At 43.8% G+C, this 23,767-nt stretch overlaps 1 protein-coding gene across 2 annotated transcripts in view; it reads right to left on the reverse strand.

The window, feature by feature from the left end:
- Positions 1–23,767, reverse strand: part of PRKDC (protein kinase, DNA-activated, catalytic subunit) — an 89,227-nt gene that overhangs the window by 11,163 nt on the left and 54,297 nt on the right. Inside the window, exons 57-76 of one of the 2 annotated variants that reach the window (XM_064170811.1) lie at positions 22,395–22,605; positions 21,698–21,887; positions 21,111–21,326; positions 19,696–19,808; positions 19,304–19,435; positions 17,959–18,138; positions 15,874–16,082; positions 14,898–15,036; positions 13,883–14,071; positions 13,201–13,425; positions 12,474–12,582; positions 11,680–11,791; positions 9,413–9,602; positions 7,666–7,840; positions 7,387–7,577; positions 5,603–5,783; positions 4,954–5,114; positions 3,332–3,543; positions 2,022–2,109; positions 1,578–1,721 (exon numbers count right to left, since the gene is read on the reverse strand). In XM_064170811.1, coding sequence (XP_064026881.1) covers positions 1,578–1,721; positions 2,022–2,109; positions 3,332–3,543; positions 4,954–5,114; positions 5,603–5,783; positions 7,387–7,577; positions 7,666–7,840; positions 9,413–9,602; positions 11,680–11,791; positions 12,474–12,582; positions 13,201–13,425; positions 13,883–14,071; positions 14,898–15,036; positions 15,874–16,082; positions 17,959–18,138; positions 19,304–19,435; positions 19,696–19,808; positions 21,111–21,326; positions 21,698–21,887; positions 22,395–22,605 — 3,367 coding nt within the window. The remainder of the gene's footprint in view (positions 1–1,577; positions 1,722–2,021; positions 2,110–3,331; positions 3,544–4,953; positions 5,115–5,602; positions 5,784–7,386; positions 7,578–7,665; positions 7,841–9,412; positions 9,603–11,679; positions 11,792–12,473; positions 12,583–13,200; positions 13,426–13,882; positions 14,072–14,897; positions 15,037–15,873; positions 16,083–17,958; positions 18,139–19,303; positions 19,436–19,695; positions 19,809–21,110; positions 21,327–21,697; positions 21,888–22,394; positions 22,606–23,767) is intronic. The other variant, XM_064170810.1, reaches the window with a different exon arrangement.

Consider the following 23,767-nt stretch of genomic DNA (forward strand, 5'->3'; position numbering starts at 1 on the left):
AACATCCCAGCTGCCAGATGCAGATTACCTTTGTCCTCAAGCCTTCAGGTATCTAGCCCGTGCTTGTACCCTCTATGGCTCCCCTCCCTCTACCCCCACCCCACGGTATCACATCATGGAAACTCTTAGGTTTAAAGTCATTACCATCAGAGACTCAGCTTATCTTGCGGCAACATATTCAAAGGCCAATCATGCCCCTAACCTCCAGATTGCCCTCTCTGCTGCTCTATCACCTCACCTCCACCCACCTCCATCTTCCTCTCATCTTCCACCTTCCCTGCTGATGGGGAAGGAATCTCCCTAGAGATAGTTAGGTAAGCTTATCTAATGCTAATGTGACATAAGGACAGCCATGTGGGAGAGACCTGGGTCCACCCAGCCAGGGCTCTGCACATACATACAAGCATGGAGCCAGTCTTCTACGGCAGTATCACTCTTCTGCAGGGCCTCCAGCAATTTACAGCTTGGGGATTTCTGAGCCCAGAAGTGTGCACTTGCATATAAAACCTCTCACAGCATTTTCACCCTCTCCATGCTGTTGCCTGCTTGCTATTCAAACCTGTGAAGTCATCCACCATACCCTGCAGCAGGCACTCAGCACTTCAGTGTGTAGTGCACAAGGAAACACTTCTCCATGTTTGTTTTAAACCTGCCACTTCCACAGATATCTGCTTCGTGCTTGGCACTCCTGATGTTAAGAGCTTTATTCTCTCTGGGTTGTTTCCAGCTGGAGGAATGCTGAAGTAGCTTCTTGTGCAGAGGATACTCTGCACCTCTGATTGCTGTTGCTGCTCATTATAGCTGTGTTGAGAACTGCAGGTGAGGACTCCAGTGCTAAGCAGCAAGAGTCAGAGAAGGCTGCTATGTCAATGTATAAATCCATGCTTTGTTCTCTGCTCTTAAGACCTGCCCTGCTTTTCTCTCTTGACTACTCTTGAATATTCACAGTCGATTTCAGACAACTATCAGAAACCAAGACTTTGTTCTTCAGTTGCAATAGACAGCTCAAACCCAAAGGGCTTATACATGAAACCAGAGCTGGGTTTTTTTGCCACGTGAATCACATCACTTCATTTTTCCACAGTGACCTTCACTATTTTAGATCTCAGTCAGTTTTGTGAAGCCCTTTCTGCAATCCTTCATAGTTTAACTCTTCTAAATAGCTTACCCTAAATAACTTAGTATCAGCAGCAAATCTGAGTAGCATAACACAGCAAAACACCCTAAAGTGCTCATACATCCTTGGCATCAGGGAAAAAACACAAGGCCAGATTCCTCTGAGGGTTCATGGATGGTCAGAGGCACCCAGGCCCCAGGAGCTGGCAGTGTGCAGGACAGGGGAGTTAGGAGGTAAAAGGGAACATTGAGTCCTGCAGAGCAGTCAGAAGTGGAAGGTGAACTATAGTAACTTCAAAGCTGCCAGCAAAGAAATCCTGGCCCTGTACTCCTGACGTCACCTCTTGTCTTATCAAGTCCTGCAGCACCTGTAAAAGCCGCGGTCTGGTCCCATCTTTCGACTTTCTATTGCCTTCTAGAAAAGTACATGAGGCAAACACTTCTCAGTACATCACACATACCTCAATAAACCTTTTCCTCAGCAAGCCAAGGCCAGGAGCCTCTAAATTTCCCAAATTCTTGTACATTCCTTCATACATTTCCTTAAGCTTATTTTTGTTTCTCTGAGCTTTTACCAACTCGTTTCTGACATCTTCAATCCAGTCCTGCAAACAGAAGGAAACAGACGAGTACTGAGAAAAGGTTTACTGACCCTTGCTCTTTGGCACTCTGCTGACATCCCATCTGGGTTACTGTATTTGCTAGTGGCAGTTAATGTGTCTTTTGACAACCAGAAGAGCAATCTAAAGGCTATCCCTGGCATCAGCACCATGATTATGGTCTTCCCTGCAGCTGTGGTGTCAGCCAAACCATGTCAGGGTCTGCTCAGCACTCTCCTTCCTAAACAAGGGGTGAGGAATGAAAGGGAATGGAGGAGAAACAAACAACCAAAAAAAGAAGTTTACCTTAAAAAGCATTATGGGACTAGAGAGCTGCTCCAGGGAGTGAACAAAATCTTGAACTACTCCTCCTCTGTCCAACTTACTCTTGATCCTTTAGAAGACAAAAAGTGCATCACAACACAGGAATCACCATCATCACCCAGCCTGCTGATAAGCAACGATCCAGGCTGCCTTCTGTATTCAAGAATCTAGTAAAATACTCTAGGTTTAGGTAGGTAGACCTTCCTCTGAATTCTCTTTTGGGCTGTATGGCTATTAATGTCATAGAATCAACCAGGTTGGAAGAGACCTCCAAGCTCATCCAGTCCAACCTAGCACTCAGCCCTATCCAGTCAACTAGACCATGGCACTAAGTGCCTCATCCAGTCTTATATCCAGTCACACATTGATTGTCCTCACCATGCAGCTCTCCATTTTGTCCCACAATGAAAACAGGAGCTTGGTGGAGGACTGGAAAACATAAGTGCAACAGAAATGGGCATTAATCAGACTATACATCTTGCCATGACAATTAGTCAAGGGCAATACAGCTCCTGAAGCATAAAATTATGTTATTATTGTAAGCTAAGAAATTCAGCAAATGGATCAGGAGGCTGAAAAAGGCAAAAGGACATCCACAGCTGCATGAGTGGTTCTGCAGCTCAGCGTGATAAAAGTTGACTTTTGCCTAGATTAACACAGGTTTTATTACATGGCAAAAAGGGCAAGGGAGGGCACATGCTGCACTCTCAGTGAGCAGAGAACACAATCAAGAGCTGTCATTCCCCAAGAATATGCATCCATTTCACTGGCCTTCTCTGAAGTCTGGGAGGAGCACCTATTCTACTTACATATATCTGATATCTCTTGGCATTAGAATGACTGTAAACGTCCAAGCAAGCTTTGTCTTCATCCCTGATGGGTACTGACTCTTACTGCAGTGAAGCATGCTACAGAAAGAGCCTTATGCACCCAATTTCCCTTCTGCCTTAGCAGAGCAGGAGAAGGAAGATGAAACTTAGGCTATTACAGAATTATGGAGCAGAAATGGGTTGCCTCTCTGTGGTCTTCCTATTTTACCTGGGAAAAATTCTAACTTCCCCCATTCCAGGTACTACATGCACTCAACACTTCAGAAAGCATTCAGGCCACTCACCTGAGTGTGTCTACACTAAGAACTTATGCACTGGTTTGCCCTGTGCCTCTGAACGGAAACACTGTGCATGGGACTACCCTCTAACCTTCCTCATGCCCCCCAGAGAAGAGTGTTGAGGGAAAAGAAATCAATCTTCACCACTGAATAAGGCAGATGTGAAAGAGCTACTCTGATTCACCTTTCTACAAACTCCTTGTTCTTCCAACCAGTTGCAGTATCTTTGAAACAATAACTTTCACTGCTGATCATGAAAGGGTAGATGATTGCCTGGGGATAGGTATCTGCAATCTCTTCAACAGTGTGCTGCACAGCTACTGCTTCATCCTTGTCCAGTAGTGCCATCATCTGGCTAAGCCAACCAATGAACTGCCAGCAGGGAACCGAAGAAAGCTGCAAAAACAGACACTGCATCAACTTTGGTCCTCCTTGAACATACCAAACATAGCAACAAAGCTGTTCTGTGGCCCAGCCTGACAGACAGAGACACACAAAAAGGAAATGGAGAATGTCAATTAAGTTGTACAAAGCACCATCCAAGGAAGCAGAGAGTCCATTGCTGTTTTCACTATCACTAACACCACTGCTGCTGCTGAATAGGTATTGCATGATAAAGATTCACAGTTTGTTCATCAAGATGAGGCTTTATTCTCAAACTTGTTTTTCTGCCTGGATGCAATATGACCATTTTTGATCTCCACATACAACCAACTCAAAACTCTGAAGGGATAGTTTAAACATCATTGGGTTGAAGCCCTGATTTAAGTTAAAAACCTCCCTCCAAAAACCAACTGCTTCTGGAAGGAGCACTGCAATCTCTTCTTGTGACAGCCAGAGGCCAGGCTCCAATTACTTTCCCCTTTCTCATTCCTTTGTGCCTTTCTAGTAGAATTTAAGATCAGATTGCCAGTATTTATCTCACAGGAAGAAAGAGGAGAGGACAAAGTACTGCCTGGTGAACTCCTCTTCTGAGCAAGATTAGTCAGCTGGACTGGGTGTCAGGTTCTGCTTGAACCACCTGAGTTTCACTGTGGCCACACCTTGTGCACCTCAGCTGCTTTTGCTACTTTCTCAGTTTCTTGGGATAACTAAGCCCTGTTTCTGCCTCTCCTAGCTTCTTCATCCAAGAAGCCCTGGTGTTCTGTGAGCACCAGCACAATGACAGGGCCTTGAAAAGGCAGGCAGGCCAAGGCAGGAACAGGCATGAGTCACAGAGGAGTTCTCACCTTATCTGCCCTGTGACAGCAGGGAAGGCAGCATGGCTCATGGTATCCTGCTGTGGAACAGCAATGGAGGGACAAGTGTGTGGAAGGGAGGAAGTGGGAAATACAGAGGAGGAAGGGCTGCAGTAAACTCTGAAGTGAAACAGGTCATGGAGAGGTGGGAGATGTGGAAAAATGAGTGTGGAAGAGCTGCTGGCTTCCTGCATGCAGGAAACTCAACTTACAAAAACAAGATACCCTTCTCAGCCTAACAGTAACTGCCTTTAACAGCCCTCTTAGATCACTCTGAAGGGGAAAAACAATCCACTACACAGGTTTTTTTTCCTCCAGCAGCTCTCAAACTGACATGTGGAATCAGGAGAATGATAAAAAAGTTAAATTTAAGAAAACAAAATCTGTCTGTATGAATTAGACTCAGCAAGTTAGAGAAAAGACAAGGAACAATGACGGGATAACATTTATCTGATTTACCTGAAGCAAAACTTACCAGTCTAACTTCTCTATCCATCCAACCTCCACCCCCACCTTTTAAATTCGATTTATAGCAGCATTTGCTGCCAGGAAAATGGAAGCAACTAACCTCTCGTGTCACTAGACCCAGTGTCTCTGCTGGATATCTTTCAATTATTTGCAGCAGTCTAGGAAATCTCAGCCTAGCTTCTCTGGAGTTCAATTTTAAAGCTTTTATCATTTTCTCCACCACAATAGCTGGGAATAGCTGCAGATCTGCAGTGTTAATCTCTGCCAAGAGACATTAAGAATTATCAGAAACACCATCAACTTGGTCCACGTCTTTGATCATCTGGAACATTCATCTTTATAATTCAGTCCTCTTTCTTTTTTCCTCAGTGTATTTTGTATTTCCACTTTGTTCTCCTCGCCATCTGTTTGAACAGCACACATCTGCAATACATGTACTTGGGGACTGTAAGGATTAGCTTTATCACTGCTGGTATCTTGCCTGCTTTAAATGCAGCGCTGCTGCGGTCTGGGAAGGAGCAAGGGAAGCATCTGCTGGCTATGATACGTTTGTCACAAGTGAGAAGGACACTATGAGAGGTTCGCTAGCAGTAGTGGTGGGGGGGGGGGGATAAAAGCTGTATGAGTACTACTGAAATGGAGGACAAACTGCTCCCTTTAAATCCAAGCTGTGTCGTTCAGGGGGATCTTCTGGGCATCACAAAAGCTCACACATAACAGACACATGCTTAGGAGAACCCCTGACTAACCAAGCAAGTTTTCTTCATCTTTGCGCAGATGCTGGTCACAGAAACCAGCCAAAGTCATGTAGGCATCGATGACTCCCACCACATCTACACGTTCCATGGAGTGGGACTGCACCTCCTCTTCAGACTTCCTTGTGGCACTGCTGAAACACTGAAAAGCCTTTTTGTTCAGACCTGCCAACACCTGAAATTCAACCGTAACAGAGAGAGAGGACAGAAAAAAAAGACATGTGAGAAAAAACAAACATGTAGTGTTCAGCAACTCTTTATGAAGCTGGAGCTTGGTTGCAAGCCTTGAGCAGATAAAACTTTTACTGTAGTAGGTGTTTTGATCAGTTGAAACAAAGGGAAAAAATTGGGATGTTCTTTTCCAGCAGTGGTTTACAGAGTTTTAACCTCTACAATTTTGAAGGAAAAAAACATACACCAATTTTAACTTGGAATTAGTCTTTGGATTCATTATGTGGAGTAGTCGTAACTGTTTTGACTGATTTAATCATTACTTATTCTAACCTAAGGTTATTATTAAGAGTTTTAAGAGACAGCCAAAAATGTAATTAAAACTGTGGGATTTTTTTTCCTATCAGGGCACATCTGCAACAGCTGCAGGACAGCTATACTTAGAAGAGTAATAACCCCCCCTCCATGCACCAACACCATTTCCAATTGGGTGTCTTCCTCCCTATTCCAGGAAGGGATCACAATGATCATATGTTTCTAATGCAGCCCTAGTGAAGGCCTTGACAAGATCCTTTGCAACTGAATGTTTATAATTCAAGTCCATATGCTCTCACACTGCCATCGAGTTTACCAGCTTCAGACAGCGTAGCTGTTGCAGTTATTAAACAATACCCAAGCTTGCTGCAGAGCAAGATTGAACAACTGAAAAATGCTGTAGGTTTTCAGGTAGGTAAACTACCAGGGTCAGAGTGCTGATTAATAGTGAGCAAAAGTAAGGCTACGCTGCATAAAAGTATCATAGAATCAACCAGGTTGGAAGAGATCTCCAAGCTCATCCAGTCCAACCTAGCACCCAGCCCTAACCAATCATGGCACTAAGTGCCTCATCCAGGCTTTGCTTGAACACCTCCAGGGACAGTGACTCCACCACCTCCCTGGGCAGCCCATTCCAATGCCAATCACTCTCTGGCAAGAACTTCTTCCTAATGTCAAACCTATATCTCTCCTGGCACAACTTGAGACTGTGTCCCCTTCTTCTGTTGCTGGTTGCCTGGCAGAAGAGCCCAACCCCACCTGGCTACAGCCTCCCTTCAGGTAGTTGTAGCCAGCAATGAGCTCTGCCCTGAGCCTCCTCTGCTGCAGGCTGCACCCCCCCAGCTCCTTCAGCCTCTCCTCACAGGGCTGTGCTGCAGGCCCCTCAGCAGCTTTGTCGCCCTCCTGTGGACACATTCCAGTACTGCAACATCTCTTGAATTAAGAAGCTCAGAACTGGACACAGCACTCAGCACGAGGGAAAAATAACCTCCCAATCACATACCCAAGCCTTCCCTTGCAGGTGCATGTAGGTGCCATGCCTGTGTCTTTCCCCATCACACAAAATGCAGGAACAGAGAAACTCAAGAACACTCTCCCAGTTAGAATCATAGAAAGGCTACAGTGGTGCAGAACTCCAGGGGAGCAAAACCCAGACAAGGCAGCAACCACAGCTTTCCCCCTGATCCCAGCTAGTGTTCCAGGAGAAGCCACTGCTAATGGCAAATAGGCTTTATGTTCTTTGTATCTACCCATACCCAGTGAAGCAGTGATTATGGTACTGAAATATTTACCTTTTCAGGATTCTCAAGACTTTCTCCTGTTAGTACAGATATTTTCCCAGCCTTTTCTTTCTCAATTTGCTGGAGGCATTTTGGATCCTGACTGAGAGCATTGGCCAGGATGTGGTATGTAGTACCCAGAAGAAGATTCTGGTTTCGGAAGGCTGTTGTGTTCTTGCTAAGATAGTCAGATTTGGTATCTTCTGTTGGAATTCAAAACCAAAGCTGGTCATTTGACAACAAAGCAGCTTTGTACAATAAACAAACAGGAAGCAAAGAGAAGGCTGTTACCAAGCAGGGAGATGGTTTTCAACACCGAGAGCACACGTTCAGGACAACTCTGGTTCCGGCTGCAGCTATGCGTGAAGCGGCAGTAGGCGTAATTCCAGCTGACCAGCCAGTCTTCCCTCTCTTTGGCTTCCTTGTGCAGGTCTTTCAGAAGCTTCTTAGCAACTGAGAAGCTGTTCTGTATGTGGATTAAGACAGAGTTTTTCAGATAATATATCTGAAGAGGAAATAAAACTGTTCTGCAACCTAATTAAGGGTTGGGAAGCTTTAGGCAACACAAGTAAAGCAGCGGTGAGATGAAGATAGGGTCACTGCTTGTTGGGTATCACATTCAACACCAGATTTGTGCTCCTGGGGAAATTTGAAGAGAGAAGGCCATAGGTCTGACAAGTTGAGGAAAACAATTCTGTCTGTGTTATTGAACAGGCAATGACTGCTCAGCAGAACAAACACATCCGGGGAATGCAACCTGGTTCACAGTATCATTAAGCCAATCACTTCTGTTTGGATGGAAAGTTTCATGTAAGTAACATTAAATGTAATATTATTTTTACTTACTCCTTTAAGAGTGGATATTCAACACAGCACTAATGTTATATTTGGTTAGTATAGTGTTTAAAATAAACTCTCATTGCTGATTGCAGATTTCTGCTGCATCTCAGCAAAGGAGGGAGATCTCGACTTAAATATTATTTGTCTCGTTTCAAGCTTGAAACACCAAAGGCTGCTTCAGTCATTTTAACAGCCAGATCCAGGGCAGAGTTACCAAGCTTTGGTTCTTTATATAGGTGTTAATGTAACAACATTAAAGAAAAATGTAGCAAATAGAAAATCCTAAAATGCTTCATCATTGCTGATGGAAGTAAAGTATGTTATAGAATCATGGAATCAGTCAGGGTTGGAAGGGACCACAAGGATCATCTAGTTCCAACCTCCTTGCCATGCCCAGGGACACCCTACCCTAGAGTAGGATGCGCACAGCCTCATCCAGCCTGGCCTTAAACACCTCCAGGGATGGGGCCTCAACCACCTCCCTGGGCAACCCATTCCAGGCTCTCACCACTCTCATGCTGAACAACTTCCTCCTCACCTTCAGACTGACTCTCCCCACCTCCAGCTTTGCTCTGTTCCTCCCAGTCTTGTCACTACCTGATAGCCTAAAAAGTCCCTCCCCAATTTTTTTGTAGGCCCCCTTTAGATACTGAAAGGCCACAAGAAGGCCACCTGGGAGCCTCCTCTTTTCCAGACTGAACAGCCCCAACTCCTTCAGTCTGATTCAGTCTGAATTGGATCTGTTCTCTTGTACAGAAGAAAAATAAAAAGCATGTTTGGTTGTAAGCTCCCCTTCCATTACAGATTGAATTATTTCAATAGAGAGTCAGAAACCATCTGTGGATCAAAGAGGCCTTCAGGCACATGTCCAGTAATGACAAATTATCATCAAGTTTGTGATTAACATTCACCTATTTCTTTCCTTTTGCTTTGGAACTGACTTTGAGCTTTCAAGCTGTCCTGGTCAGCAAGGCCTAAAAGAGACAAAGTCTGCTCTGGCAGGAAGAGCACTTAGTGCCATGGTCTAGTAGATTGGCTAGGGCTGGGTGCTAGGTTGGACTGGATGAGCTTGGAGGTCTCTTCCAACCTGGTTGATTCTATGATTCTACGAAGGTGCCCAGTACCACCAAGGGGCTTTTCCAGGTGCAGTTTCTATGTGTTTTCTCACACAGTGGAAGCTCTCAGACAGCACAGTCACCTGTTTCCTGGCACTTTCTATCATCTTCATTTTCATGTTAAATTTGCAGCTTTTAATCATTGTGTAAATGTCTTCACCCTGTTGATCCACTTCCATTTGGTCACCAGCACCGCATTCTTCATCCACCTCCATACTATCATTGTTCTGATCACAGAGAAACTTCTCCTGCAGCTTGTCAAGAAAGAAACACCTGCACAACGACAAGAAGAGTACAAATCACTCTGATATGCATCCACAGCAATGAATGTTCAAAAGTGTTGATCTGTCTGACAGTAAGCAAAGCTAAATAGAGCCAGCAAGCTGAAGCCATCATCTTCAGCAGCAGCTAAACACTGTCCCATCTGTAAAGTCATAACCAGGACAAACTGACCCTGAGAGCATTCTAGGATCTTGAACTGATGAGATTAAGTATTAGAGAATTACAACAACAGAGTGGGGTTTTTGGTTGGTTTACTCTTTTCAAATGATAGTTATAACCTCTAACTTCACCAAGCCATAACTTTCATTCTAGCTTGATAGAAACCAAAACAAACAGGAGTCTCCATTACACAGGGTAGGTGCAGGGATGTATTTAAAGGCAGTCTGCAATCCAAATGTGAGTCACAGAATCAGTCAGGGTTGGAAGAGACCACAAGGTTCATCTAATTCCAACCCCCCTGCCATGGACAGGGACACCTCACATTAGAACAGGCTGTCTAGAGCCTCATCCAGCCTGGCCTTAAACATCTCCAGGGATGGAGCTTTGATCACCTCCCTAGGCAACCTGTTCCAATGTCTCACCACCTTCCTGGGGAAGAAGTTCTTCCTAACAGTCTGAATCCACCAATTTCTAGCTTTGTTCCATTCCCCACAGTCCCATCACCACCTGACATCCTAAAAAGTCCCTCCTCAGCTTTCTTGTAGGCCCCCTTAAGATACTGAAGGGCCACAGTAAGTTCACCTCAGAGCCTTCTCCTCTCCAGACTAAACAGCCCCAACTCCCTCAGTCTCTCCTCACAGCAGAGGTGCTCCAGCCCTCTGATCATCCTTGTGGCCCTTCTCTGGACACGCTCCAGCACATCCATATCCCACCAACACATGTAAGCACTGAAGTCTGGGTTGCAGAAAAGACCATAGACAACATTTGAAAGGAAACTGCCATGAATCAATGCTCAATTCTTTGGATTCTGATTTAATAGCATCTCTCATTATGGATAATGTAGAACTCTGTGGTCTGGAGTGGGGCTTGCAACACCCTTTGTCAGTAATTAGATGGTCTTTAAGATGCCTTCAAACCCAAACCATTCTATGGATTTATGAATTCAGGAAAGTTTTCTAACACACTGTCAACCTCTCAGTCATAACTGTTTTGTGATTTGGTAAAGTAGTAAGACCCTGGAATGGGCTGCCCAGGGAAATGGTTGAGGCCCCATGGCTGGAGGTGTTTAAGGCCAGGCTGGATGAGGCTGTGGCCAGGCTGCTCTAGGGTAGGTTGTCCCTGCCCATGGCAAGGAGTCCCTTCCAACCCTGACTGATTCTGTGATTATGTATTCTGCCTTATATTTAACTGCAGTAAGCTCCTCTGTAGCCCACCTTTCCTGACACCAAGAGAAAACAAACTGCAAAGCACAGTGGGTATCAGCAGAGCTGTTGAAGAAGTTGTCCCCCAGGAAAAGAGAAAGAATCCAGATTTGCACTGGAGGAATGGACTGGGATGAAGACAGACACCACTGGGAAGACAGAAAACTTCTGAATTCAAAAAAAGCATTCCAGCTTCTCTGGAGCTAATCCAAAGGTGTCTCCAGAGAGCCTTTGTTCTTTCTAGCAACAGTCACAGCAGAAATCTCCAATTACAGCCCTGATCATTAACTCTCCTATAAACAGGTGAAGCACTGACAGTGACAGGGCTGGGATTATTGTGTACAGTCCCTACCCCTGGAGCTCCCTACAGCCTAGGGAGCATGACTGTGGGGTGGTGCTGCATTGAACTAAATGCAGCTAATCTGCTCGTTAACAAGTGGATGTGTTTCAGGGCTGCTGAGGTGGGCTAGCTGGCACAGAACATGCAGTCATTGCCTAAACTAACTGTTACATTTCCCCACCAAAATACTGCTCATTCTCCAGCCATTTCTCAGCCTCATTTTGCTTCTCACCACAAGATAATCACACAAAAGAAGGAAAAGCTATCCACTGGTTCAACACTCACCCCTCCATGTGGAAAGCAGCAGCATGAGAAACAGCCCCCAACAGGCAGACAGAACTAAAGCTAACCCAAAATGCAGTTTTACCGGTTTGTAATGATATCATCCCAGATGTTCATAGGATCCATTTTAGCATCTGGATATCTGCTTGTCCAAGTTCTGAGAAGCCTCTTAAGGGAAGCCTGAGAAGCTAAGTTACCTAGAAATCAATTAGGAATACTTTCAATGCATCCAAATCCACTGAGTGTGAAAAAAGGCCTAAAATAAATACAGTCTGACATTCAAAGCAGAATACAGCAATAGAACAACCCACTTGCACTTTTGGCCTTGCATTCAATACACTTCATGGTGATCAAGCTGCTTTTGCCTGTTGCTGAAGCACAGGAGATTCAACAGATCAGTGTCAGCTGTCACTCACTGGCAATCACCATGGGGTAGCCAGCTCTCCATACAGGAATATGCTGGAATGTAGTGGAACTGCTAACTAAGCTTACTACATTGTTTGGTTTATGTGTACACATTTGTACTTCATGCCTACCTCAGTAGCTACAAATGGTACATCACATCCACCTTTTATTTCCTGCTAACCACTGTTTGCTACCAAAAGTGACCCCAACAAAAATCTTTGAAGTGTATTAAACCAAGAGAGATACTTAGCTCTTATCAGAGCAGCTAAGCTAATGAAACTTTGCAAGAGGGCACAGAATTATCTTCTAGCCCATCTTATACAAGAAGACAGTAAGAAGTAATTCCAGACCTATGATCCTTCAAACAGGGCTTTACTCCCTTAACTGTGGGAATTCAAAGCTCAGGAAACCATGAGCATTTATCACTATGAAAGGAAAATCACTTAGGGAAAAAACTAAAACGAAAATCCTCACTTCTCTTGGTCATAAAGTTGATGAAATCCTGTATTTCTGTCAGAGCTTGTACAGACTGCAGCTTGGTCATTCGACTCTGATACAGCAAAGTGTCAATGCTGGAATAACTCTGAGAAGAAAGGGAGAAAAGAGAGAATGGAAGATTTCATACACAGGATTTACAATGTGGTTCTATTCAGTGCTCTACACACTCTTTAGCTGATGCTGTTATCTATCATGCTCCACAGCCCAAGGTTTTACAAGTCAGTTAATAGCCTGTAATCTGAGAGCCACTCTGCGTTGGACAAGCAGATAGGAACATTGTAGCTGCAGTTCCTACCCTAGGCTTTAGTCCTACAGTCTAATCAAACATGGTAATAGAAGGAATTTGTAACCTCTCAGTGCAATACTCTTTTCAAGCTTGTTCTGGGGACAGGACGCTTCTGCAAAGATGAATTAAATAACCCCCCTCAAGCAGTTACTCTGAAAAATCTCTAATAGATGAAATCAGCAAAATCAAACAATTAGAATAGGAGGATGCACTTCACTGGCTGGCTCACCTCTCATCATGGCCAGCACTGAATTCAAAGGAAGTTTTGTCACATGATTTGAAAGCACCTAGATTTCACTGTATTTGGGCTAGGGTGTCTGCAGTCAGTACAACCTAGCAGCAGCAACAGCAACAAGAGATTCATTGTTCTGTCAGGTTGGATGGCAAAATCCCACCAGAGATAGCAGAGATCGTTACCTGCATGAAGATCTGCATGCCATTGCTGATGTAATACTTGGCTCTGTCAAAGTCATCTTGTAGGATGTAAAGAAGACTAAGCTCTTGGCTGTAATGCATCTCTATAATGGCTTTCTTCTGTTCTGTCTTCATTGCCTCATCAATAAAAGTTAGCAAGGCTTGGTCGTTTTCTCCCCTGAGCAGTAACTTCAGCTTACTACGTATGATATAGGGCAGGTATGTCTCCTGCAAGGGAAAATACAGGCTTCATTTCCAGGGAAGGAATAGTAGATGAGCAGCTAAATATTTAACTGTTTACTTAAATGGTTTTCCCTTGGACAAATTCCAATTTGCTAACGAAGTAGTCAGCAAATTTCTGCCAGTTCCTAAACCAGGGCTTTGGTGACTCTTGAAAACAGGCATCAAACAAAACTGATAAAAGCAACAAAATCACTGCAAAAAGATGATGATGATGATGATGAAGAAGAAGAAGATTGTATCACAGGACCAGCCACAGACTCAAGGTGAAAACTAGAACACTGTAAAAGCAAAAACAATGGCTTCACTTATTTCATGGACACAACTCTCTGCTGATTTCCATAGTAAAAGTAACCCAAATAATGTCCACCCACAACCACATTACTGTAGGACATCCCTGCAGAGACAAACCCAGTGCAGAATGAATGAAGTGATTTAAAAAGACCTGATAAAATGGATCATCCCACGTTTTGCTTAGGTCTGGAGGTTTTCCACTATCAATATTCATGGTAGCACAATACTCCAGAGACTTCCACTCCGTGAGGTGGTCATAGCATTCCAGAGAAGCCAGTTCCCAGAAGTCCTTCTCTGCTTCTGTTGGATCTCCATCTTGCCACTCTTCTTTAGAGAGTGCCTAGGGAATGAGTGTGAGGGGGAGGATGGTTCTCAGCTGGAACCTGACATTAGATTCAGTTTTAAGTCACCAGGACCTTAACAACAATTCATTGTCTCATATCTATCCATTTGTCAGAAGGTGACAGCAACACTGAATGCAGAACATTCAAGCTCGTCACTATTTATATATAAATGGATTTCAGGCAGCCATCTTCTGCACTGTTAAAGAGTGAGGACTTTAAAAGAAGGCTAATGAGATCCTTCTTCCTTTTTTACCCACTGTAACCCAGACTTCCTCTGCCATGAACATATGCAGTTTGCTCACTTGGTATAGCTGTGTGCTTCACCTCTCTGTCCAGGTGAGCACACAGGGCAGGCTTTGTAACGAGCAGTAAAAAGCATCAGTTACTGCTCTGTGGTGACTGCTCTTCTGTTCAGGGGGAAATTCTTTACTGTGAGGGTGGTGAAACACTGGCACAGGTTGCCAAGGAAGGTTGTGGCTGCTCCCTCCCTGGAGGTGTTCAAGACCAGGTTGGATGAGGCCTTGATCGACCTGTTCTAGTGAGAGGTGTCTCTGCTTGTGGCAGGGAGTTGGAACTGGATGAGCTTTGAGGTCCCTTCCAACCTAAACCACTCTATTATTCTTTACAGACTTGAGCCATCAATCAAAACAAAACAAAAGGACATTTTAAACAATACCACAGAATCACAGAATGTCATCTTGGAAGGGACCCCAGGATCACCTGGTCCAACCTTTCCAGGTGATGCTGCTTCTGAGTTTGCCTTATTAGTTTTAACTCATGGGAGACTTATGAAACAAACAAAAAGCCTCATTGTCATTTTACCTCATCATAGTATTTAGCTGCTTCAGCATAATCACTCCTTGCTTCTGCCATCAATGCTTTCTGTGTAATCTCCTTAGTCCCAATCTTACCACTGAAAATGCCACGCAGGACATCATAATCCCCCAGAGATCGGTAGAGCCTAGCAAAATTGAAAAGGGAGATCTCCTCATCAGTTATCACAGGAGCAACAGTGCAAACACCAGCTAGTTTGAAAAAGAAGAATTCAGTAAGCAGTCACACTACTGGCTTCTAATAGTAGTATTTGTTATATAAGATCATAAATATGTATTTAACTAGATCAGCCTCACTTTGGGGGGGTAATACCTGAACTGTGCAAAATCCTGCAGCTGAAAAGCTTTGAACAAGATGGTCTGAGAGCATCACCAGACTGCACAGCTGATGAGTCTAACTGTTCTGACTGATATACAGCAATTGACTGACTAGAAATTAAAAGCCTACTAATTCCAAAAGAGGGAAAGATGAAAAACTACCTTGTAGTGGCCTTCTAGTAGCTGAATGGGGCCTACAAGAAGGCTGGGGAGGGACTATTTACAAGGTCTTGTAATGACAGGATGAGGATTAATGGGTTTAAATTCACAGAGGGGAGATTTAAACTAGGTGTTAGGAAGAAGTTCTCTACAGTGAGGGTGGTGAGGCACTGGCACAGGTTGCCCAGGGAGGTTGTGGAGGACAGAATCACCCAATGTGATCACATTGGGTGATTCTGTCCTCCACAACCTCCCTGGAGGTGTTTCAAGGTCAGGCTGGATGAGGCTCTGAGTGACCTCTTCCAGTGGGAGGTGTCCCTGCCTATGGCAGGAGGCTGGAACTGTATGATGTTTGAGGACCCTTCCAACCTAAACCATTCTTTGTGTGTCTGTGATTCTATTAAAAAGAAAATGTCAAAAGCCATAAAGGCAGAGCTCTTCACAAGGCAAAGCTACATGGGAGTAAAGTGTCTCAGACAAGAATTTACTTTGCAAGCTCAATCCATCTGATGACGTCTGGGGGAAGCTCTGTCCTCCCGCGCATCCGCTTGGACGGTGGCTCCTCCTCAGTGGGCAGAGCCATCAGTGCATGCTCCAGAAGAAGGATGCCCACAGGCTGCTGTAAACTTGCCAGGCAGCTTGTGCTCACATTAGCTGAATCCAGTTCTAGCAGCTCCCTGTGCCTGTAACTCATCTCCTGTAAAACAAAGAAAAACAACTCGGCTTTAAACAACTTGGTACAAACCTGCACTGACAGTTACCTCCTGCAGATCTCCTGTTTGCTGTGCTCCTCTTTGCAGTGCAAGCTTTGCATATAAGCTCTTACAGCTCCAGAAGCTTCCAACACTGGGAAAACTGCAATCTCATTCTGTGTTGTTGCCCTTCAGAAGGAGAGCAGCAAAGAACAACCCCTGTGGTTTGTTGCTTCCAGGGCACAAGACAACTCTCTTGCCAGAAACACATGAAAGCAGAAGAAGAGGTCACAGATGCATTTCACAGAACCTACACTGAGTGGTATTTCAGCTGGATTTTAATCTATTCTGAAAGCAAATCCCAGAGCCTCACAGCCAATTTTGAGATACCTGTAGAAGAAAACAGCTCTTTCAACTACCAAGTTACTCTTCTGTTGAGACTTCAGCTAAAAAGTCAAACCACCAGAAAGAAACAGCAGTGAAGTAGGAAGCCTTTCTGAAGCACATATATTGTTGGTATATAGGAAGCAAGGGCTGTGTTTCCAAATGGCCAAGCCACTAGGACAGCCCTGGTGAGCCAAATGAGAGCTTAGCACTGTCTGCTCTCACACCCCCTCTCCTGATCGAGATGAACTCTACTCCCTGCTGGGGAAAAGTTTTCCTCTCACTGTTACACAGGATGCTTGAACACCCAGGCTGAGGCTTGCCTTCATGCTGATGTTCTTTTGATATTGAAGGGGGACAGCAGTGAGATGCTCTTATTACCACTACAAAGTGTCTGGGTTTGACTTACTTTAACTTACCTTTTTTGTGAGTCTTCATTTTATATCTACGCAGCAAAAAAGTAGCCCAACACAGACAGCATAAATGAACACAAAGGACAATACCAAGACAGGGAACCAACAAATGCAGTGTCAAGAGGGAATATTAACAGATAGCTATTGTGGGATGTTGGCTCAAAACATTCCAAGGCAGTCCAGAGAAATCCCCATAGCATTTGACCTTTTATGCAGCTGCACAGAAAAAAAGTAAACAAGAAACTGCTTTTTTTCAGATGTGTAAATACAAGAACCAAGAAGTCAAAGTTTGTCACAGTTGAGAAAGCTACTCCAAAGCAGACATTTCGCCTGTGTCACATGTGACAGCTACTGTCAGAGAGTATTTCATCCCTTGTAACAGCAAGAGCTGCCCCTCAAACGGAGGTAATTTCAAGAGCTACAAATCAGACACAGCACAGCTGACAAGAAACATTAAATACAGTGATAACAGGTATGTAACAGGTGATTGGATGAGGGTCTTTTTAATCTCCTTGAAATCTGGGGTAAAAGAATTAAGCTCACAGCCTCTTCTATGAGCAGAAAGTCTTGGGTTTCCTTTCCAGTAAAAGGGCTGTGGTGCAGCCACTCACCCTTTGGAGGGACTGAGTCCTTCCCTCGTTACTGAAAACCCCCAGCTACTTCAGGAGACTATGACAAAATAAACATGGCTAAGAACAAAGTCTGACAGCTGCTGATATTCTAAAGGCACCACAGTATTCCTCAGTAAGCACTTCCCAGAACCAGGAAGACATGCAGGACACCCAAGTAACCCTTTCAATTGTTCTGGTGGCTTTCATTTCAAATCAAGCCTCTTCTTGTTACTGATGCAACTGAAAACATTAAAAGGTGACTCAAACTCTACAGATCATAAATTGCAGAAGCCTTGGGAAAAAAAACAGTTCAGAGGCACAAATAACTCCTTAACAGGAGTCACCTGAGATATCCTTTTGGTTAACAATTCTCATTTCATCTCAGTCTAAACTTCAGTAACAGCATTCAACCTACCACAGGCGCTCATTACACATTCAAAGCCATGATACTCAGTTGTGTAGCAGGGACTGACCTGGATGCATGCAATGAATGGTGGAAAGTAAGACATGCTCATGCTCAGGAAATGATTGAAGTCACTCAGCAGCTTCTGGACGATGGCTTTTTTCTCAGGAGGACTTTTAGATTTGTCTACCTCGTGAAAGATTCCAGCAAACAAAGTGCTGAAAAGCTGCTTGGCAAACGTTGGGTCTTTCTGTAAATCACAACAGCAGCAGTGTCATTGGATTTTGCTGTGACACAACAAACTAATACAGCAAACTAACAGGTATGACCCACTCTGTACCTACTCCCTGTGCAGACACTCTTTGGGAGTGGAATAATTAGTCTGGCATATACCTACCACACCTACGCTAGGAATTGTAATACTACCCATCCATAGTCCATCTCAATTCTCCCACAAAAAGAACCTCCAAGACAGTGTAGGTTTCATGGCAGAGTGTTGATGGAAAAGATGGAATTTAGAGTTTTCACATATTCACAATTCCCACTGCAGGCACCCAACATCATCCTGCAGACACCATTGCCAGTGAAGAGGGTTTCAGGTAAAAGGAGAAGACATCAATATGTAAGGAGATCCTGATCTAACATTCACAGAGCTAACAAAGAGAAACAGATGGTCTGTACAGAGTGAATTCCATCTGAGATTTAAATGCATTTTTGCAACCCAGAAATACATTTTTATGTGTAACATAATCCTGTGCGTCCTAGTCTATCACAGGACTGGAGTTTGGTCTAGCTCTTGATCTAATGTTATTCAGACCACTCATGAATGTGCAACTTCCTCCCTCTACACCAGAGACCAACAAAAGAAATTAAATACCCAGTTAATCAGGAACAGTGACTTCCCAAACACTGCAAAAAGGGATAGGTTCAGCCTACAGCTTCTATTGCTTTTGAGAAAAGGAATATTGAATCAGCTTCACTGAGTACTCTGAGTCCACATCTCAGTCACAGTAACCTCATTTGCATTTTTACAGCTTCACTACAACCATAAAAAGCCTTAAAATGGCTGAGGTTTTGCTGTACAGTGAGATGTCCTTTGCAGTGATGTCTGTAAAGACTACCACCATCTGTTTCTCAAGTAGAGGAACCCAGAGGCAACGGACAAGAGCTGGTGTCTCAGGTACTCAGTGTTCAACTCAACTGCTCAGGTGAAGCAAGCTATGAGGCATCTTCTCGCATCACTGCACCAGCCCAGGGCTGGGAGAAACACTCCTCAAAACAGACCCTTTAAATTTTTTATCATGGTAGTTGACTCTACAACACAAAATCAATTTCAAAAGCAGTTGCCCAACCACATGTTGTTTTTCCTACAAGAACAGAAAACCTCCCAAATGACCTTTGAAAAGCAGACAGACCTGGGCAAGGCCCTGCAGAGGGGCAATGAGACTGCAGTATTCAATCTGGATGTCAGGGAGGTCTCCTACTCGGTAACTTCTGTACAAAGTAACCTGGGCATCATGCTTCATCTTCAGTTCAGATTTCATCTCCTGAAATGCATTGCCCATGTTAAGCAAAAATAACAACCATATTACTTGACCAGAGCTCTATCTAAAGAAGACAAAAGGAACAAGAGTGTTTCTCAAGTGTTTGCCAAGCTGTTGCTGTGCCCATTAAAAGGTTTTCTACATAGCTGGAATATGGTTAAACTCAAAATTATCTTAGTCAAGGAAAAACAACTCCAAAGTCCTGTATGAGGCTGCAAATGACATTGGGCGTTAAGGCTTTGAAGTCATTTGGATTGACAAACCTTTTCTCTTTTCTGCTCAGCCACCCCTTTTCTAGCATAGATCAGGCTGATCTTCTCTTGGTCCTTCAAGAAACGCCTCCGCAGTCGTAGAATTTCTGCTCGTTCTTCTATACCTAAGGAACACATAATCGTCTCCACAGCTTCTCCTTTCTCCAGCAAACTTCAGATTTAAGGCAAGAGCATCACATAATAACAAACATTCTCTTTGTACTTCCCATCTCACCAGCAAATCTCCTAAATTTCACATCAACAACTCAGTGCAAAGCCTTTCACCAAGATAACAAATTAAAATAGATGAAGTCCTTCTTAGGAGAGGAGGTAATGAGCATTTTAAATGAACACTTGAAGCATGTGGCTGAGGGTACAAGGGCCAAAATATTACACTGGCAAAGGTGCTAAAAGTCACAAACAACTTTTGCCCCATATGCCAGGTTTATTTTAAACTCTCAAAGGTAAGTATGACATTTGCACCATGCTCCACAGAGTACATAATTCAGCATATAGAACATGGTTAGCTACATAAAGAGGAGCTAAATACATTCAAAGATTGGGTAATAACAACACAGTACTACATTTTTAAAGGTATCATTACATAACTGTCACTGGATGAGTTCCTGCACAGGACAGGCATGAAAAGAGGCTTACAGGCTGCTCACTTCAGTCCCATTTCCTAGGAAAGAAGGATGAGCAAACAGAAACATACCACTGTAACTGACATTTTCCTGGTAGAAGACCAGGGACTGACTGGAAGGTAGATGACCTCTCTGTTTCTGCAGCTCAGCATGGCCCATCCAAAACTGCTGCCACATTACAGCTGAAACACCTCTCAATTATTTGAAGGTCAGTCTTTAAGAGTTCAGGGAGAGAGCTATACTCTCATCCTTCACTCAAAATCTTAATGACAAAGTAGGCAAAGGTGAAATAAGAAAGAACCGGAGAGAAGAAGACTAAGCCATTCCAGAAGAGCATTGGTATGCTTCAGTTATTGACTGGGTGGATGAAGCAGCAGACTCAGAAAACAGCAGGTAATTCTAATGTCAGACTGTGGATCATGTCAGCACAGATGATATGGTTTGGGAAAAATATGTTTAAAGAGATCTCTTCCTGAAAGAGATAAGCAGTTAAATTTAAAACAGAAGGGGCAGAACTGTCCAACATTCACTCTACAATCATCTTAGGGAGTGGGAGGAATGTAAAGATCAAACTGGATGGGTTTTTTATCCAGTCTTGGTTTTTTTTCGTCTAGCAACATATAGCTTTGAAAGTCTTGGCACAGTTCTGCCTCATTTTGGGTCACCACACACTCCTGGAAGCTAAATCTCTCAAGCTAAGTCTCTCAGTTAGAATGGCAATGGACTGTCAGTCAAACAAAGATGCAATATCTCTACAGAAACTGCACCAGAAGGCTTACAGACCTTTAGTTCTGCTGTCCACCTCATCTCCAGGCAAACTCAACCTTTTTTTCCCAAAATCTGGCCCCACTGGTTTGAAAGTTGCTTGTTTGACTTTTTCACTCCGTTTGTTAACCAAGAGCAGGGATGAAGACAAGGATTCAGGGGAAGAAGGAACTGTGTAGTCTGCCAGTGTGTCAATGCTGCTTCCCGTTAGCCAATTAAAAGAACTTCTCCCACCTGTAAAGCAAAGTGGAGAAAGAGCTGTAACATAGCTACATATAAATCAAGTGATAGCATCTATGAAGCAGGGTGTTTTCCTCTCTCCAAACTATTATTCCCTGTGTTTACAGGGAGAACAGATTACAAGCTGTTAGGAAAGACACAAACTTCCTTTGCAGCAGGCGGAACACAGCAGACAAACACAACCAATGAAAATGTGACTGCGTGTCTCTTCTCATCACACCCTCACACACAGAAGACCTTTGAGTACAAAGGAATAAATGCATTTACACTTTCACATTAAAAATTCATATGTAACAGGAGTTAAGACAGTAAAATCATTCCTATAGCAAGGAAGACAACTTCAGAAGACACTGGTCTGGACTTACTGCCATGCTGTGTAGGCGTAAATTCATACTGCCGTTGGGTAGCCCTCACTCGACCACCAACTGACCCAGAAGCAGAAAGGGATCTTTCCTGTGACAAATTCCTGTGGAGACTCTGAGAAGCTTGAGACTCCACAAACATAGGTGTCAGCATGGTACTTTGGTAACGCCAGCTGGAATCAATTACAAAGTCCTACAAACAGAAGAAGAGTTTAGTAAGAAATAAGAATGGAGGCTTTTTGCCTGGCTTCCTTGAGAGGCAGTTTAAAACATCATCTGAGGTACAGGGGCAGAACTTGGATATACAAATGCTCCCAAGCTGAGAGTGGTTTACAGCTCTTGTGCCACTGTTCCTGTTTCTTCATCATTTTTCTCCAGCTCAAAGGAGACTCAATGGACTCAATGATCTTAGAGGTCTTTTCCAACCACAAGTTCTCTTCACTGTCCTCTTTTTAAAGTGCTCCTGTACCTGTACTCTACTCATGAGCTGTACTTCTAGTTACTTTAACTTTTTTTTTTTTTCAGCAAGCAAGCAACATTACTGCCCCCACAAAATCAAACTTCTGATGCATAACCTAGGACTGTTAGAGCTGTTAACTATGGAGTCCAAAAATCTCCTTCACAATGCCATTCTTGTCCAAGCAGGAACTCCACTAGGGAACAGACTTTGTTGCAGACAGGATAACACATGGCAATTCACCTGAAATTTGCATTCTGAGAGTGGATGCTCAAATATTTTTCTGGAATAATCTGGGCTCTTGCTAGTCATTTCGAGGAGAAAATTTGTGATCAGACTCAAGAATTGGGCTTCAATCTTGGTGGAATATAAAGAACTTAACAACGACAGCATGCGCTCGAGAATCTTGGTGGGTAGCCTGGTCTCATCACTCCAAAAATTCCTCACTATTAACCTGTGAAGGCAAGGAGCACAGTTTTATCCCAGGTGAGCTGAAAACAGAAAACACAACACTACCAAGATTTAAAGAAAACACAATAGGGTTATAGATCCTTCAACTAACCCTTTCGTGGCGTGGATCTTCCTCTGAATTAGATCAAATTCCTCACTCATCCACCATGCTCTGTGCCAGCTGACTGATGTTACAGGTTTACTCTGAATAAATTATTCCTAGTGAGTTGTTCTCCTCTCAAGAAGTGCTACAGGAGAACAACTCTGGGAAAAAGGACTTGGGAGTCCTGGTGGACAATAGGCATTCTGAGGTGTACTAAAAGGGCTGTGGTTAGTAGGGGTTCTCCTGGCCCTCTAGTTTGTCCTGGTGAGGCTGCACTTGGAATGTTGTGTCCAGTTCTGGGCCACTCAGTTCAAGAAGGACCTCAGGCAAGCGCTTGAAAGAGTCCAGGGCAGAGCTGAAGAGAATGGAACACCCCTCTGTGAGGAAAGGCTGAGGGAGCTGAGGTTCTTTACCTTGGAGGAGAGGAGACCGAGGGGTGACATTGTTCATGTTTATAAAGATGTGAAGGGCAGTGTCAGGAGGATGGAGCCAGACCCTGCTCAGTGGTGTCCAATGACAGTATGAGGGGCAATGAGTGCAAGCTGGAGTATAGAAGGTTCCATGTGAACAGAAGAAAAAACTTATTCACTGTGAGGGTGACAGTCTGGGAGCAGGCTGCCCAGAGAGGTTGTGGAATCTCCTTCTCTGAAGACCCACCTGGAGGTGTTCCTGTGTGATCTGCTCTAGGTGATCCTGCTCTGGCAGGGAGCTTGGACTGGATGACCTTTTGTGGTCCCTTCCAGTCCCTAACATCCTGTGTTTCTGTGTCTGAACAAGCACAGACATCTCCTATTCTATCTTTTGCTTCACCAAAATAATCAAAAGAATGCAGCCTCCAACATTCAAACTGCTTTTCTGTTTTTGTGTATAGCTTCTTGTTGTTCAAAAACATTAAGGCAGAACTAGGTCTGAAACAATCCCTCTATGGCTTAGAAGTTTGCTCAAAAGCTCTGTGCTTCACTTCAAATTTGGTGTAATGCTCTGTGACACAATTTTATATCTTAACTTTATGGAATAAAAGGCAATAAAGTTATCTTACTGCTACACTTCTCTATTGAAATAC

The sequence above is a fragment of the Pogoniulus pusillus genome, chromosome 34 (assembly GCF_015220805.1).
Source record: "Pogoniulus pusillus isolate bPogPus1 chromosome 34, bPogPus1.pri, whole genome shotgun sequence".
NCBI lineage: Eukaryota > Metazoa > Chordata > Aves > Piciformes > Lybiidae > Pogoniulus > Pogoniulus pusillus.